The 18281-nt window shown below is 38.9% G+C and overlaps 1 protein-coding gene across 9 annotated transcripts in view; it reads left to right on the top strand.

Moving 5' to 3' along the window:
- The window catches only part of EVL (Enah/Vasp-like), a 272883-nt gene that overhangs the window by 79878 nt on the left and 174724 nt on the right, over positions 1-18281 (top strand). For 4 of the 9 annotated variants that reach the window (XR_008915092.1, XM_016431277.2, XM_007473581.3 and 1 more), the window contains exon 1: positions 3438-3941. The exons of 4 other annotated variants lie outside the window; for them this stretch is intronic. Coding sequence is in view for 4 of the 5 variants with exons in the window: in XM_016431277.2 (XP_016286763.1) it covers positions 3919-3941 (23 nt within the window). In the remaining variant the exon portion in view is untranslated. Of the gene's footprint in view, positions 1-3286; positions 3942-18281 lie in introns of those variants that run through there. One more of the 9 variants, XM_007473583.3, reaches the window with a different exon arrangement.

Raw genomic sequence — 18281 nt, 5'->3', positions numbered from 1 at the left:
ACAATGGAGCGAGTGTCTGGCCTGAACTCAGAAAGACTCATCTTCCTGGGTTCAAATCCAGCCTCATATACTTACTAGCTATGTGACTGTGGGCAAGTCACTTAAATCTGTTTGCCTCAGCGTCCTCATCTGTAAAATGAGCTGGAAAAGGAAATGGCAACTCACTCCAGTATCTTTGCCAGGAAAACTCCAAATGGGATCATGAAGAGTTGGACATGACCAAAATGACTGACCTAAGCCAATAAAATCTGGTTGTTTTTTCCCTAGAAGATTCTTAGCTGAATCTAGAATATATCAGAATAAGCATTAGAGGGAAAGAACAAGGAATTGGAACCTAGGGACTGGTGCTAGTCTGGGACAGGGGAAAGGGCTTTGGGTTGTTACTGTTGATCTTACACTTACAGGGTAACTTAGTTTCCCTGTTGGGAATTTCCAAGCTTCTTTGAACTCCTTTGATTAGGCAACTATATTCCTTACAAACCTCAACTTGAACTTTAAGAATTGTAGTTTCTTCTAATTGGAAGGGATCTTAAAGTTCTATAGCCCACTGATGCCACAACACCACCATCCACCATTGCTTGACCTCCTTTTAACTATTTCCTGTGATAGGGAATCTCTGCTTCAAGCGCAAGCTCTTTGTAATGTGGGGCATCTAGAATTATTAGGCAAGTCCTCCCTTATCTTTATCTTAAATCTCTCTCCCTCCAATTTGCTGCTCCTCAGTCTTAGTTCTCTCTTCTGGAACAATACAGAACAAGTGTGGGACCGTTTTCCCATGACAGCTCCTGATATATTTGAAGATTTGATCAAAATCATCATGGTTTTCTACTTTTTTTCCACACGTTATTATCTATGTAGGTGAGTTGCTTCCTTTTAGATGTGGCTAAGCATGGCTGGTTTTTATTTTAGTCCTAGAACATATTGAAAGAATAAATGGAAATTTCAATTCTTCATTATATTTATTTTAATATATATATTTATTTATTCCCCTATTAGATTGTAAGCTTCTTGAGGAGGACTATCTTTTGTGTCTTTTTGTATCCATGGAATTTAGCACACTACCTGGCACATAATAGGCTCTAAATAGATGTCTGAGTGATTGATTGATTGATTGGTCCTGAGAAATCTATTTTTCCCCTATCTTCCTCTCAGACCAAACAAAATAGTACCCAGTCCTATACCATGTTCAAACCACCTTGCCCTGATGCCTTCATACTCAAACATGCTTTTGCCCTCTCTCCTGGGCTTCCAACCATAGACATCAATGTTTGTCCCTTGTTCAGTCCTTATATTTCTTTGTTTCTATAATGACTCATCTGTCATCCGGTAGACTTGGGGAATCAATCTAATTATGCTAGTTAAATTGAGAGATAGTGTCATGGAATTGGAATTAGTTCATTCATGGTCCTCCCTTGAGGGGCCAGCCTTCCCAAATAGCCCCTTTTTAAAAAGAAGAAACTGAGTCACAAAAAAATTAAGTGTTGCACATTTCATGTCCTTCTGTCATGCCATCCCAAATTGCCAAATATAGTCAGAAAAAGAGTTGAGATAAAAGCTTGGTCTTCTGCCTTTCAGGTCAAGGCATACAATCTAATAGCAGCAGGCATTATAGGGATGCCATCAAGCCTTGATTGCCCCACAACAAAGCATATTTTCTAGGAAAACAGAAAATACATATTGATAACTTGAAATTTGAAGTTCCTACTCTGCCCCAAGTGGTGATGGAGAAAGGGTAATAGATTTAGGGTCCAATGATCCCAGTTTGAATCCTAGTTGGGTCACTTACTACCTGTGTATTTTTAGGCAAATTATCCAATTTCTCCCAGCCTAAGACTCCTCAACTTTAAGATGAGAGGGGAGACTAGATGATCCAGAAGGACCTTTCTGGCTCCCAATCTATGATTCTGTGATCTCTCCTATCAGTAGTTTGCTCAAGGTCAATCATATAGTAACTTTGAAAGAGAGTCAAGAGTAGAGTCTATGACTCCTAATTTAAGTTTCCCACTGTCAGAGCTGCTTGGAAAAGAAGGGTGTAGTAACAAAATGAATGCTGGTTTAGGAGTCAGGAGGAGTTAGGCTCTACTTCTGACTAGCTAGGTGACTCCTCCCTTCTCTGAGCCATAATTTTCCCACTGATTCATGACAGTTAAGTCTTCCCTTAGGATATTAGATCTGGTAATTTTACTAATGGAGTTACCTAGTCAATTACAAAGTTCAGAGTAGAGTCACAATTCAGGGCCACAGGCTCTTGGCAACATTTTTGTTGCTGAATTGTTTCAGCCCTATCTGACTTTTCTTGACCCCATTTGGGGTTTTCTGGGCAAAGATACTAGAGTTGATTTGCCATTTCCTTTTCTGATTCATTTTACAAAAGAGAAACTAAGGCAAACAGGGCCAAGAGACTACTCAGGGTAAGTTAAACTCAGGAAGATGCCTCCCTCATTCCAAGCCCAGTGTTGTAGCCACTGTACCAGCTAGCTTCCCTTCCTTGGCAACTTAAACTTTTATAAATGTTCATATCTTAACAAATTTCCTAGTCTTTTTTTTTTTTACCCTGAAACAAAGTTCTGAGTTGCTTGTGGTTTTGCACAGTGTTTGGACAACAAGAAAGGTAACAAAAATCAGAATGATATTTTAAATTCTTTTGTGATTACTCTGGATCCCCAGGAAATTGCCTCTTATTAGGCTATTTTTGCATTTGGAGAATTCAGATAGGCTCCCACTTTCCTTCATCAGCCCAAGCCTAGGTTTTTGTTCTAAACTTATTGAATTTCTTCTTTCCTTTTTTTTTTGACTATCATCATCATCATCATCTTCATCATCCCCAATTTTGCCTTAGAGAATTTGCCTTGACCTCATCCAATTATAGGGATATGATCACTGAAACATCTGAAGCCAGAACTGAGAGGAATCTTAAAATCACAGACACTTATTTCTTACACAGTCATTTCTCCTTATGTGTGCTCTCATTCCTCCATGCCTTTTCTTGGGCTTAATAGATTCAAAGAAGATTCAATACAGTTGGGCAGGAGGAGAATGATATGAGAAAAGACTGGAAAGATAATAGGATCATGGATTTAGAGAGGACTTAGATTTGGAAAGTCACTGAGTCCAAACCTCCCATTTTAATGATGAGACTTGGAGAATTGAAGACTCACAGCAAATTCAGTTAATAAGCTTCTGAGACAAGATCTGAACTCCGGCAACTTGGGTGGTGCAAAATTGAAAAGGATTCTGAGTCCTAGAGAAACGGTCTTGAATTCGAGGGCCCGGAGGAAGCCAGTGAAGGTCTGAGAGCTGAGAAAGGGACATGACCCTCTGCAGAAGCACCAGATTGCTGAGGATTTTTTCCAAGTCGTGTTGAGTGTCTGGTGTCGATCCTAGTGAAAACATCCTCAGCTACCCTGGCTAGCCCCACTATTCCCATAAGTCAGGAAGCTGCGGCTGGATTCACCCAATTAGCCCAGCAGATAACAATGACAAAGGCTCCTTCTCTCCCTAACTCCCCCAACCCCCACCTCCCTTAGAGATACAAACTCTGGAGGGGGAGGTGTGGTGGTGGAACCAATCGATCTGTGATTGAGCGCGTGGCCCAGTCGGGTCCTACCCAGAACCTGACTGCCACCGCTGTGGAAGAAGGCAGCTCCCAGGGTGCTGCATTCATCAGAATTGCTGAGCTGATCACATGGTTTTCTTCCTGCCTTCCCCGTTAGCTGCTCCTTGTCAGCAGCTGGCGGAGCCCGAGGCCGTAGGCCAGTGTCTGCAGAAAACCTTTCCCGGCCCTACGTTGCAAAACGCCAGCCTCCTGCTCGCGCTCCCACACCCGCGCCGCCGCCAGCCCGCCTCGCTAACTAAATGGTTTTCCTCCGTGCCAGGGAGATTACCGTGGATCCCAAGGAAGCTGCCTTCTACTAGGCCATGTTTGCATTTGAAGAATTCAGGTAGGCTCCCGCTTTCCAGCATCAGCCCAAGCCTGGGTTTTTGTTCTAAGCTTATTAGATGTTTGGGGCTCCCCCCTTTCTTTCTTTTCTTTTATTCCTCCCCCCCCCCGCCCCACCCCCTTGTGTAATGACACTCTGGAATCTGGCTGCTGCTTCCAGGCAGGGCTGACTTCAATATTTGTTGGCGGGTTAGACGGGGTTTGGGGAGATGGGCTTGGGAGTGGGGTGGGGGTGGGGGGGCTGGAAAGCCCGGGATCCAGGAAAAGGATGCTAAGTGAAGGCTGAAGTGAGAGCTGGATTTTTCTGTTGACTGATTTTTCTGTTGCATGAATTGATTAAGATCCACCTGGATGCCGGTGTGGGGCTGTGAATACCAAACAGCCCAGAATCAGTCCATCCTTTGTCAACCCCAGGAGAGAGTGATCCTCCTTTAAAAAAATAAATAAAGCGAGAGGGGGGGGAAGATGCTGGGGGGGGCACGAAAAGAATGTTAATGGTGGTAACCGAAGCTAGAGAATTTGGCAAGTCTGCAGAGCTGAGATTTGGCTTTGACTTCCTCGGTTGTTTGTTATTTTTAATAATAATCTCCTGGCTGGGTAGCTCCGGGTGAAGCCTGTTGGAAGGGTTTTCCTAAGCAGGCTTTCTCTTTGCTGTTTGTAAGCGGTTCAGCTGCCGCTGGTGCAATTATTAATGTTCCAAATTAGCATCTTTTGTGAGGCTGACTTGCTCCCTCTTTCCTCAGACAACCCATCCCTGAGTATCCGTGTGGGAAGGGTAGTTTGGGAGAAATGAAAATTCAGGGGGGCAGGGCTGAAAAGGCAGGCAGGCAGGCAGGCAGACAGACGGAGTCTATGCCACCTCTTGTGAGCATAAGAAGGAGTGTGTTCGCTCGGAATCCTGACCTCTGCAAATCTCTGGTTTTCTGAGAATAATTTACTCTTTATTTTTATGGAAAGCCTAAACATTTTAACAGCTGGAAAGACTAGTGACTCAGGATGTCAGAACTGGAGAACTTAGAATCATAAAGCATGGAATGTCAGAATAAGAAAGGACCTTGGAATCAGAAAGTGGAATGTCAGAGGAAGAAGGGACCTTCCAATCATAGAACATGAAATGTCAGAGCAGGAAAGAGACCTTGGAATCATAAAATATGGGATCTCAGAGCAAGAAGGGACCTTAGAATCACAGAAGATGCTATAGTGGAGATGAAAGGATTGTAGAGCTCTTCTAATCTATTGCCTCATTTTACAGATGAGGAAGCAGTTTCAATAAATTTCAGTAATGTGTCTAATTTAGTCATATTGTCAAGAAATGGCAAAATTAAGATTCAAGCACAGGTCCCTTGAATCCAAATCCCTTATTTCCAATCTACTAGGACTCTGTAACAGCCTTATAGCTATCATCAGAAAGCACTTTTCAGGTCTCCCAAAATGCTATATAGTTCTAGGCCCTTGTTAAAAATAACCACATGGTGACAGCAAGGAGGCTAGGTGGATTGAGAGTCAGAGATGGGAGATCCTGGGTTCAAATCTGATCTCAGCCACTTTGTAGATATGTGATCCTGGGTAAGTCACTTAACCCCCTTTGCTTAACCCTTAAGGCTCTTCTGCCTTGGAACCAAAACACAATATTGATTCTAAGACATAAGGTAAAAGTTTTTAAAAATATAGTAATCACAAAACAATCTTAGATGCTATTTATAAGAGACATTTTGAGTAAATGAGGGAATGAATGAAAGAGAGAGAAAACCTTGTCAAACAGAAGAGGTAAATTTAGTTACAAGGTTGGGCAATGGATGTCTTTCTTAAAAACTTGGCTCTTAAAGTCTAAGGATTTCTCTTTGTGTTGCCTTTAAGAGGATTGTTCCTTAAAGTTGGAGTTTGGAAAGGCTAATTCTTATGGGTAGAAGAGGTCATAAATGGTGAGGAAGCTCTGATCTTATACCATGAGGACTATTTTCTGTTACCAGTGGTAGAAATGTGGACTTGTAGCATTTCACACTTGCCAGCAGGTTTCTTCTTTGGCCTGAGTGAATGGATATTTCTGGAATCTGTTAGAATTGCTGTGTAACTGCAGTAGCCAGAGCATTAGTAACTATAGTCCATTCAATGATAACGGACACTCATTTCACAAATATCTATTAAAAAATCTATTAAGGACACAGAAACATTTCCTTATAGTGTTTTACATTTGCATTTTGGTTTTGGTTTGGTTTTTATTAGATGGACTCTGAGGCCTGCTAAACTCTAAAATTCCATGATTCTAAACTGACAGTAGTAGTCAGAAGGATACAACATGGGCACAGTCACTCAACCTGCATTTATTAAGTTCCTATTATATATAAAACCCCATGCTAGGTGCTGGGGATACAAAGACAAATCAAATTTTCTCTTCCCTCAGTTCAATTCAATAAACACTTATTAAACACCTGCTATGTGTCAGGCACTGGGCTAAATGTTGGGGATCCAGCATTTAGTAAGAGGTAAAAGACAGTACCTGTCCTCAAGGAGCTTATATCTTATCAGGGAAAGCAACATATAAATCTACACACATATCAGGATAAACATAGACTTACTCAAAGGGGAAGAAAGCAAAAGAATTCATGTAGGAGGTGGGACTTAAGCTGAGATTCAAAGGAAACTTCTAAGAGGTAGAGGTGAGGTGGAAGTTCATTCTAGAAATAGAGGGATGGCCTATGTAATGCACAAAGACTAGAGATGAAATTTCAAGCTAGGACAGAAGCAAGGTCAGTTTTACTGCTCCACAGTACATGAAGGGCAGCTAGGTGGTGTCACAATGCATAAAGCATCAGGCCTGGAGTCTTCCTGAGTTCAAATTTGGCCTGAGACTCTTACTAGCTATGTGACCTTGGATAAGTCATTTAACCCTGTTTGCCTCAGTTTCCTCATCTGTAAAATGAGCTAGAGAAGGAAATAGTAAACCACTCCAGTGTCTTTACCAAGAAAACACCAAAAGAGGTCCCAAAGTGTAAGACATGACTTAAAATAACTGAATAAGTAAGTGAAAGGGAGTAATCTTTACAATTTTTTTATTATCATACAAAACATACTTCCATATTGGTAGCACACTCATACATAAACCAAACCCCCAAATAAAACCATAAGTGCACTGATATAAAAGATAGTATGCTTTGATCTGTACCATCAGAATCCAATAGTTCTTATTCTGGAGGTGGATAGCATTCCCCATAATGAATCTCTCAGGATTGTCCCAGATCATTGCATTACTGAAAATAGCCAAGTTTTCACAGTTGATCATTCTATAATATTTCTGTTACTCTGCACAGTGTTCTTCTGGTTCTACTTGTTTCACTCTGCATCAGTTCCTGCAGATCTTTCCAGCTTTTTTTTTAATCCCTTACCTTCTGCCTTAGAATCAATTCTGTGTATTGGTTCTGAGGCAGTAAGGGTTAGGCAGTGGGAGTTAAGTGACTTGCCCAGGGTCACACAGCTAGGAAGTGTCTGAGGCCAGATTTGAACCTAGGACCTCCTGTCTCTGGGCCTGGCTCTCAATCTACTGAGCTACCTAGCTGCCCCCTTTCCAGCATTTTCTGAAATCATCTTGCTTATTATTTCTTATAGCACAATAGTATTCCATCACCAATGTATACCACAATTTGTTCAGGCATTCCCTAATTGATGGACATCCCCTCAATTTCCAATTCTTTGCCACTACAAAAAAGAGCAACTACAAATATTTTTGTATTTGTATGAAGTAATATAATAAGACTGGACCCTGAGAGCAAAAAGGCTTTAAAATTATAAAAATAGGGGAATTTGTATTTGATTCTGGAAGTAAGTGGGAGGCACTGGAGCTTATTGAGCAGGGCAATAACAAAGTCAGACCTGTGCTTTAGGGAAAATTATTTTGGCATCCATGTGTTGTATGGAATTGGAGAGTTAGTCAATCAGTAATAATTTATTAAGCACCTAATATATGCCAGGCACTTTTCAGTTAATAAGCACTTATTCAATACCTAATATATGCCAGGTACCTTGCTGAGCCGTGGGGATATGAAGAAGGGGAAAAAACAGTCTTTGCCCTCCAGGAGTTCAGAGCCTTATTAGGGAGCAGAAAATTGGGAGGGAGGAGATTGTAGGGAGGAAGATAATCTAAAGAGGGATGATAGAAACTTGTACCAAAAAGTAGTGGTCTTTTGAATTAAACAAAGGGAACAGGCAAGAACTGTTGAAATAAAAAGGACAAGATTACATAGTGTGAGGTGAGGAATCAACTATGACTATGAGGTTATAAACCTATAAATCACAAGACCAACACAAGTAGGAATATAATTAAGGACTAAATACTAACCAAGTCCTTCCTTCACAATAACCATGTGAAGTATATAGAACAAATAATATTATTCCCCAGGAGGAAACTGAGGTTTCCATAGGGGAAGGGTAAGAAACAGTCAGGGGTATTGTGGAGATAATTTATTTCTAGATGATTAATTATCAGTTTGCTTATTTTCAGGTATAAGTTGGAACATATGGCCTCTGAGGCCCATTCCAGCTCTGTGATTGTGTGATTCTAAGCTCCTAGTCCAATCTGAGAAACATGCACACAATCTTTCAGAAGTCAGAAGACCTGGATTCAAATGCCACATTGGGGACTTAGAAGGTTTGTGGCATTGGTCAGTAACAATAGGGAAATTCAGATTTCTGGAGTGCTTTTAGGTTTACAAACCTGAAAACAACTCTGTGAGGCATCAGACCAAAATAAAAAGATTTTCCTCCTTTTACAGATGAGGAAATTAAGGCTTAGTGAGTTTAAGCAGCTTTCTTATGGTCACATAACTAGGAAGTGTTTGAGACCAGATTCAAAACCAAGTCACCACATGCTTTCCAAGATCCTTTCTGACTTTTTGCCTCAGTTTCCTCATCTGCAAAATGATCTGAAGAAGAAAATGGCAAACCGTTCCAGTATCTTTGTCCAAAAAGCCCCATGGACAATGTTGTCCACAGAGTAATGAAGAGTTGCACACAACTGAATGACAGAACAATGATCAGCTACATTCACAGCCAAAGGGTAGTGATGGTCCTGACTAAAAAGAACTCCAGAGTTAGGGAAATGTTGTACAGTTCTTCACTTGCCATACAGGACAAGGGATCAATGGAATCCATTTCCTCCCAATGAACATATTCCTCTTGGTGTTGTTGAATGCTTCACCATATCATGAAGCTATTTAGGAAAAGAGAAAAGAACATTGGACTTGGAAACAGAGCCTCTGGGTTCAGGTTCTAGCTCTCCCACTTACCTCCTTTGTGATTTTGGCTAAATCTCGTCACTTTTCTCTGCCTTGGTTTCCCCATCTGTAAAATCTGTAGGATGCACTAGATGACTTCCAATGTCACTCCCAACTCTAAATACTGTGATTCCTTGGCAAGAAGTTATATCCCTGATGTTTCCCAGGAAGATGGGGAAGAGGAAAAGCTTTTGGAACTAGATAGATACCAGAACTCTTAAAGAAAACAAAACATTTTTGTACCACTAAATAGAAAGCACTTTCTTACAAGATAGCTTTGCAGTTCATTTCATAGAAAAGCACTGAATATAGACCCATCAGTCCTAAAGCCAATTATTTAACATCTCTAGACCTCAGGTCCCTCATTTATAAAGTATGAGGATTGGATTGTTGTTCATTCCTGTCCAACTCTTCATGACTCTGTTTGGGGTTTTCCTGGCAAAGATACTGGAGTACTTTCCCATTTCCTTCTCCAGCTCATTTTACAGATGAGGAAATTGAGGCAAAAAAACAAGGTTAAGTGACTTGTCCAAGGTCACATTACTATTAGGTGTCCAGGGCAGGATTTCAACTCAAATATTCCTAACACCAAACCTGGTACTTTTATCTATTATACCACCTACCTTCCCCTAAAGGTTGGATTAGATAATCTCAAAAGTCCCTTTCAGCTCAATCAAAGAAGCTGTTATTCCTGTCCACACCACAACTGGTTAAACACTTTGCCTGAAATTCTGTTTTTGGCAATTCAGATGGTAAGTACACTGAGGGCAAAACTTTCTTTATCTAAACTTTTTGCTACCTCACCTTCCCTTTGGTGCCATATCAAAGTAAGCGCTTGGAAAATATTTGTTGAGCTGAATTGAAATAGGGCAATTTTATAAGGTGCCCTTTAGCTCTCAGTCTTCCTAAAATTGGGGAAATTTAATCTGGAAAAGAAAAAAAGAAGGGGAAATCATAATAGCTATATTGGTGTATAATTCTGTGATCCTTCTACCACATGGCATCAAATCTTTTCAGCAGACAGCTAGTGAATTATCAGTTGGAGTACAGTGATATGAGAGATATGTTACCCCTTTGAGATTTAGGTTAGTTTGGCAGTTTATTCAGTATCATCTAGAAAAGCATTTTGAGTCCCAGAAAAGGGTCATTTAAAAAATTCTTCCTTGGTTCCAAAGGTAATTTAAGTGTGAAATTTTCAAAGCCACTGATTTTGTTTTTCATTAGAGAAACTGTGTTTTGGGGTGTGTGTGGGGGGGGGATCACAAATGTGTGGGGGGGAATCACACTGCTCATTAAAAAAATACAAATAAAACAAACCAAATAAACAAGAACACAAAACATGTGAAGGCCAGCTAGGTGGCTCAGTGGATAGGTAGCAGGCCTGGAAATGGGAGATCCTGATTCAAATATGACCTCAGACACTTCCTAACTGCATAACCCTAGACAAGTCTGCTCTCAGCCTCAGTTTCCTCATCCATAAAATGAGAAATATTGGAGTACCTACTTCCCAGTATTGATGTGAGGATAAATAAAATCAGACAATATTCGTTAAGAGCTTTGCACACTCTAAAACATTATAGAAATGCTAGCCATTACTATTACTCAACCATCATTTTTAAGTACTTACTATGTGCCTAGGACTCTGTTAGACAGTAGGAGATGCAAAATTTAGATATAATCCCTTCTATTACAGAGCTCAAGAGTTTAGCTTGGCATAAGTATTAAAAATATTTAGAGTTTAGCTTAGCACAAAATATTGAAAAATATTAACTGATTGCCTAATGTCATATTCCTCCTCCCAAACTAAAGTCTAGCTTTAAACTAGCTCACAGATAATGATAATACACAGCATTACATGAGAAGTGCATTAACAAGTCGCAACACAACGTGCCATATGAGATCCAAGCTGTGTTGCTATGTGTACTCCCGGAACATATTCCATAACTGAAGGAGTATTTGTCCTCAATGACGTTATCCCTTTTCCTGGAGAGAGGACACATTCATAGCCACATATGTATCTTGGAGTCTATCCAGAAACGTAAAATGAATACAGTGCTTTTTTAAAAAATTATTATTACTCTGCTTGCTGCAGGGGGTGGGAAGATGTGATTCCAAAGATGGGTAAACATTGGTTTCACCATCCAAAGAGGAGGGCTGACTATATCTGCCTCAGTCTTAGCTGAATGAACTTCCAATGATATCACATCATTGGTGGGAAGGAAGCAGTAAGAAACCAATCAGAAGATTTGGCCACAGCATACTATGAGTAGATCTTATGATAAATCCACAGATTTTTCTGTAAGATGAATGTAATGAAGTTGATATTACCTACCTTACAGAGTTGGTATTAGGAAAATGCTTTGCAATCAAAAAAGCATCAGAAAAATGTGAGTTTTTAAAATTACTATCAACCCTGTCAGAGGTATTTTGAGGGTTGAACTGTAGCAGAGTGGAAGACAAAGGTAGAAAGAAATAGTCATACTACTTTATAGACATTAAATTATGAGATTGTAGAGTATACATTCTTTCTTTTTTATCCATTTTTCCAATTTTTTTTCTTTTTCAGTTCAACTTTTTTTTGACAACTTTTTTTTTACATTTTAGAACTCAGATTTTCTCCTTCCCTTTGATCCAGCCATACCACTGTTGGGTTTGTACCCCCAAAGAGATAATAAAGAAAAAGACTTGTACAACATTATTTATAGCCACACTCTTTGTGGTGGCAAGAAATTGGACAGATTTTTCTACTAGGAGCAAGGCAATGACCCAGGACAATTCTAAGGAACTTATGAGAAAGAATGCTATTCACATCCAGAGAAAGAACTGTGGGAACAGAAACGCAGAAGAAAAACATAGGATCGATCACATACTTTGATGGGGATATGATTGGGGTTTGGGCGTTAAAAGATCACTCTATTGCAAATGTGAATAATATGGAAATTGGTTTTGAACAATGATACATATATAACCCAGTGGAATTGTTTATCAACTCTTGGAGGGGGGAGGAAAGAGGGGTGGGAAAAATCATGAATCATGTAGCCATGGAAAAATATTCCAAATAATTAATTTTTTAAAAAAGAATTCAGATTCTCTCCATCCCTCCCCTCCCCTTCTCCTGAGGCAGTGAATAATCTGGTATGGATTATATTTTTACTTTCCTTTAATACATATTTTTATATTATTCATGTCATAGTAGAAAACATATCACACTTAAAATAGAAATATCTTGGAGGAAATATAGTGGAAGATGGCATGCTTTGATCTGCACTTAGACCCCCAACAGTTCTTTCTTTAGGCATGGATAGAATTTTCTTCATGAGTTCCTTGAGGTTATCTAAGAGATTTGCTTTGCTGATAAATGGTTTTTAGTTCCTCACAATTAATCACCATATAATATTTCTGTTACTGTATATTCTGTCCTCCTGGTTCTGCTCACTTTGCATCAGTTCATATATGCCTTTCCTGAACTCATTCTATTCATCATACCATATCACACAATAGTATTCCATTACAACCATGTCCCATAATTTGTTTTTCTGTTCCTCAAGTGATGGATAACCCCTCAGTTTCTGATTCTTTGCCGCTACACAGGCTAAAAATATTTTGGTACAGCTAGGTCCTTTTCCTTTGTCAGGACTGCCTGCTCTCTATAATGTCAAGCTCAAGCTCTTTAGCCTAGTGTACAATGGCTTGTGTGATTTGACCCCATTCTCTTTTTAAGATAGTCACATTTATTTGGTGTAATTTCAGGAAGGCTTTAATGATCTTTAAAAGACTGGGCATGGAGCAGGTAGGTGGCTCAGTGGATTGAGAGCCAGACCTAGAGATGGGAGGTCCTAGATTCAAATTTGCCTCAGACACTTCCTAGCTGTGTTACCCTGGGCAAGTCACTTAACCCCTATTGCCTAGCCCTTACTCCTCTTCTGCCTTGGAACCAGTACACAGTATTGATTTTAGGGCAGAAGGTAAGGGTTTGCAAAAAAGATTGGGGAGAATGGTACATGATCCCAGTGCTTAACATATTGCCTGGCACATAGTAGGTTCTTAATAAGTGCATATTGGCTGACCAGTGGGCATAATAGTAAAGGAAAATAAGCACTATTCTGAGCTAAAAAAAAGTACATACTGAGAACTGTAGGCAATGTGGAAAAACTATGGAACATATTATGGAACACAAACTATAAGGAATGGTCAATAACCAACTGGGAAACAAAGGAATAATCACCAAGAACCATTCTGACTTCATCAAGAAGAAGTCATGCCAAATACTATTCATTGAAATATTAATTAGTCCTACCATCTGGAAAAAAATTGGAATCTTGTGACAAAAATGACTAATCTCTTCATGACCTTTCACTTAAAAATCTCCTATAAGATATATAAAAATTCACTACAGTATAACTACCCCAAAGTAAAACAAAGAAAAAAGGTCCTATATCTACCAAAATATTGATAGCAGTACTTCATGTGGTTTAAAAAATGGAAGCAAAGTGAGTGCCCATTGATCAGGAGATGACTGAGTTATTTGTGTTATATGTATAAATGGAATATTATTGCATCCTTAAAAAACACAGGTCATGGAAAGGAATGCATTAACTGGTGCAGAATGAAGAAAGCAGAACCAGCAGTATACCCAATGAATTTGGTCATGTATGGAAAGGCAACATTAAAAGGCAACTAAACTTGGATTAATTACAATGGTCACTCTTGATCTCAAAGAGATTATGAAAAATTCTCCTCTTGATAGAGAGACAGAGAATTATGGATGTGGAATATTGTATACATTGTCAGAAGAAGCAGATTTGCCAGCTGATTTTTTTTTGTTATAAAGGAGAAGGATCCAGTGAAAGGAGGATATTGTCAAGAAATAATTAAGGTGTAAAAACCAAAAAAATAAAAATAAAAATTTAGTTTTAAAAAGGCACAAGCAAAAAGAAGAGAACAGATGATGTTAGAATAAATTCATTTTTGATAGCTTAGTAGATCAGAAAAATGTTTAAAATGATATAACAATTAGATTTCAAAATCTTTCATGCTTTACTTGTGAATAAGCTGGAAGGATATAGGCTAGATGAAAGTAAAATTGAGCAGATTTAGAAATGGTTCAATGACCAAATCCAAAGAGAAGTTGCTAAATAAATGGTAGTTGCCAACTTAAAATGAAGGCTCTAGTGGAGCACCTGAGGAACATGTGCTTGTCCCTGTCTTGGCTTCCATCTTTTCATCACTCAGTTGAAACTGACCTCTCCAAAACTACTGATGATCTCTCACTTTTCAGATCTTTTCTCAATCTTGATCATATTTGACCCCTCTACAGCATTTAACACTGCTGATCATCTCCGAATTTTTGCAATGTTGCCCTTTCTTGGTTTTCTTTCTGACCATCTCTTCTGCTGGAATATCAGCTTTGTCATCCTGCTCTCTAACTATGAGTGTACCCTAAGGTTTTGTCTTGATCCTTTTCCTCTTCTTCCTCTACACTTTCTCTTTGGTCACCTTATCACTTCCAGTGAGTTCGATGATTATTTTAATGTACATGACACCCAGATCTAAATATATAACCCTGGTCTTTCTCCTCAGCTCCAGTCCCATATTGTCAACTGCCTATTAGATATTTTAAACTGAATGTCCAAATGGCTATTGGTCATTTCAAACTAAATATCCCAAACAGAACTCCCCCCCCCCCCAAAATCTTTCCCTCTTCTAAACTTTCCTATATCCAGCAAAGGCATCATCATTCTTCTAGTCATCCAGGTTTACAACCTTGGAATCGCTTTCAATTCCTTACTCTCACTCATCCAACATTTCAGTTTGCTTCCATGTATCTTTAATTCTACCTCTCTCTGTCTCTCACATTTGTCTCCTCTTCTTCACTCATACCCCTAATTCCTCATCTACCCTTCACTGGACTATTGCAAATACCTCTTACTTGGGTTCCCTGCCTCATCATTTTCTTCTCCAATATGTTCTCTAGAGAGCTGACAAAGTGATTTTTCTAAAGCCCATATTTAACCAGGCCCCTCTTATGCTTAATAACTCATACTCAATTAGTTCCAATAACTCTTTATTATCTCTAGGATCAAATACAAACTCATCTCTTTGTCATTTAGGACTCTTTATAATCTGGCTCCTAAGCAGCTAGGTGGTACAGTGAATAGGTTCAGGAAGGCCTGAGCTCAAATCTAAACTCAGACACTTACAAGTTATATGACCCTAGGCAAGTCATTTAAGACTTGAATGCATCAGTTTTCTCATCTGTAAAATGGGAGTAATACCAACCTCCAAAAGTTCTTGTGAGGATAAAATGAGATGATATTTGTAAAGTACTTAAAAAAATCTTAAAGTTCTATATAACTACAAGCTATGACTATTTTCATTGCTATTATTATTACCTTTTTTGGCCTTATTTCACAGTGCTTCCATTCAAAGATTGTCCTATCCAGTCAAATTTGTTCTCTTGTTATATCTCCTGGATGACATTCCATCTCCCATATCCATGCACAGACTTTTCCCAGAGCTAAAACTATGCCTGTAATGTAGGCTTTCCTTCTGTGTGCCTTATAGAATTCCTTCAAAGTTCAATTCAAATACTACCTGTTAAATGAAGCCTTTTATGATCCTTCTTACCACAGTTGCCTTTGTCTCCCTGCCAAAATCACTACTTATATCTATTGTATCCATCTCTCCAACTGTGTGCATATGTATGTGTATGTGTGTTGTCTCCCTAATAGAATATAAGCTTCTTGAGAAAAAGGCTACTTCATTTTTGTATTTGTGGTTGCCCAGAACCTTGGACAGCACCCAGCACATAGAGTGTATTTCATGCTTGATTGACTTGGATAAAGATTAATAATATGCATATATGGGGGCAGCTGGGTGGCTCAGTGAATTGAGAGCCAGGCCCAGAAACAGGAGGTCCTGGGTTCAAATATGGCCTCAGACACTTCCTAGTGTGACTTAATACCCATTGCCTAGCCTTTACCACTCTTCTGCCTTGGAATCAATAATATACAATATGGATTCCAAGAAGAAGATAAGAGTTTTAAAAAATAATAAGAATAATATGCATGTAAAATTTTCAGATCACAAAACTAAGAAGAAATGCACAGGATGACAATTGGGACCAAAAAAGATATTGACAGATGAAGACATTAGGCTGAATTGAAGAAAATGAAATTTAATGAAAAAATTTGTACATTTCTATGCTTGGGTTCAAAGAATGATCACAACTTAAATATGTAGGAGTTGGTCTGAGTTTTTTTTTTGTTTTTATGGTGGTTTTAATGGCCATAAGCTCATACTGAGTAAATAATAGTACATGAAGGCTAAATAGCTAATATCATCTTAGGCAGTTTTGGTAAAGATGTATTTCCCAGAGCGAGGGGAGTGATAGTCTTCTTGTATTATGCTCTGTTAGGACCAAATACAGGCTACTATTTCTGGTTCTGAACAATACATGTTGTAAGACGCATTGTCAAATTTTGGAATATCTGAAGGAGAGTGACCAGGATTATGAAAAAACTCAGAACTATGCCATATAAGTGCCTGTTGAAAGAACTGACCATATTTGCCCTATGGTAGAAAATCTTTGTTGGGGAATTGTGATTCTAATATCCAAAAATATGGAGTATTTTCATTGGGAAAGAAGGTAGAATAATTATTGTTGTCTCCAGTGGGGAGAGATTACTAATAGATCTATGTCAGCTAATTTGAGAACAGAACTTCCCAACAATCAGAACTGCCCAGTAATGGAATGGGCAGCCTTAGGGGATTCTGAATTCCCCATCACTGGACATAATCAAGCAGAGATTGGATGAGTTCCAGGCAGGGATACTGGAAATAGATTCTTACTTTGGTTGTGGTGGGAGTAGATGTCTTCTAAGATCCCTTCCAAATCTGAGATCTTTGATTCCATAATAACGAAGCTGACATTTTTGTAGGACTTTACAGTGCTTCTTGTAAAATAATAAGCACTTATTGAATTAAATACAAAACATTTCATATGAATTATTTTTAAAAATACATGTTTGTTTCATTAAATATTTCCCACTTAGATTTTTTAAAACATTCTTTTGTAAAAAAGTTGAGTTCCAAATTCTCTCCCTCCCTCATGCCTCTAATAGGCATTCTATTTGACCTTCTCATGAGACATTTAGTGCAAGTAGGTTCATCCCCACTTTATGGATGAAAAAACTTAATCTTAAAGAAGGAAAGCGACTTGTTCAAGGTAATAAGGAGGTCTGTGGTGTCTACTTGCATTTCATTCCTAGAGATACTCAAATGCATCCATGATCTCATCCCTTCACCAATAATGCAAATTGAAACATATTTGTGGCCTGTAAAACTGTTCCCTCTCATATATTCTCAGAAGCTCCACTGAATATTGGGACTTTTTCTTAATTTCTTTTGACAATGAGAGTATACTGGTACAATCTATAGACTGTACTATAGATAATTTTACTGATAGGCAAGGTCTTTCAGTTGTCTATCTAATTGCATGTCATGATATGTATAATATACATTATTTATCCACCTTCTTGTTTCTATGTGGATAGTTAGGTCAAACTTTTGGAGTGGTAATGATCTCATCCAGGAGATTCTGTAAGGTTCTAGGACTTGATGCAACCAGCACAAAATGAGCATCTGGAGGATCTTACTATCCATGAGGAATTCCTCTTCAATTAATAGGTGCTATATAAATGCTTGTTCCCTTTCCCCCTTCACCCTGCTTTTGGCAGCCTGCAATTCTTTATCTTTATCCTTTTCATGACCATTACCACCACCATCCCCTCCCTAACTTCAAGTGTTCTCAAACTTCAGTAACTCTGACCTGTCAGGGGAGGGCCAAGTGCTCTTAACCGGTGTCCTAGCCCTCTCACCAATAAACATGAGCTGTCCTTGGTCCTATCTTATACAAGTAATTATATTTCACAAGGCAGAAGATTCTAATAGAAAAACCTCAGGTTAAGGATTTAAGAGCTGGGTTTAGTTCTAAATCTATCACCAAAAAAAGTTATATAATTTAAGTCACATTACCTCCATAGGCCTCAGTTTCATTGTCTATAAGATGTGAG

The sequence above is a fragment of the Monodelphis domestica genome, chromosome 1 (genome assembly GCF_027887165.1).
Source record: "Monodelphis domestica isolate mMonDom1 chromosome 1, mMonDom1.pri, whole genome shotgun sequence".
Lineage (NCBI taxonomy): Eukaryota > Metazoa > Chordata > Mammalia > Didelphimorphia > Didelphidae > Monodelphis > Monodelphis domestica.
This window is presented reverse-complemented; position numbering and strand designations above follow the sequence as displayed.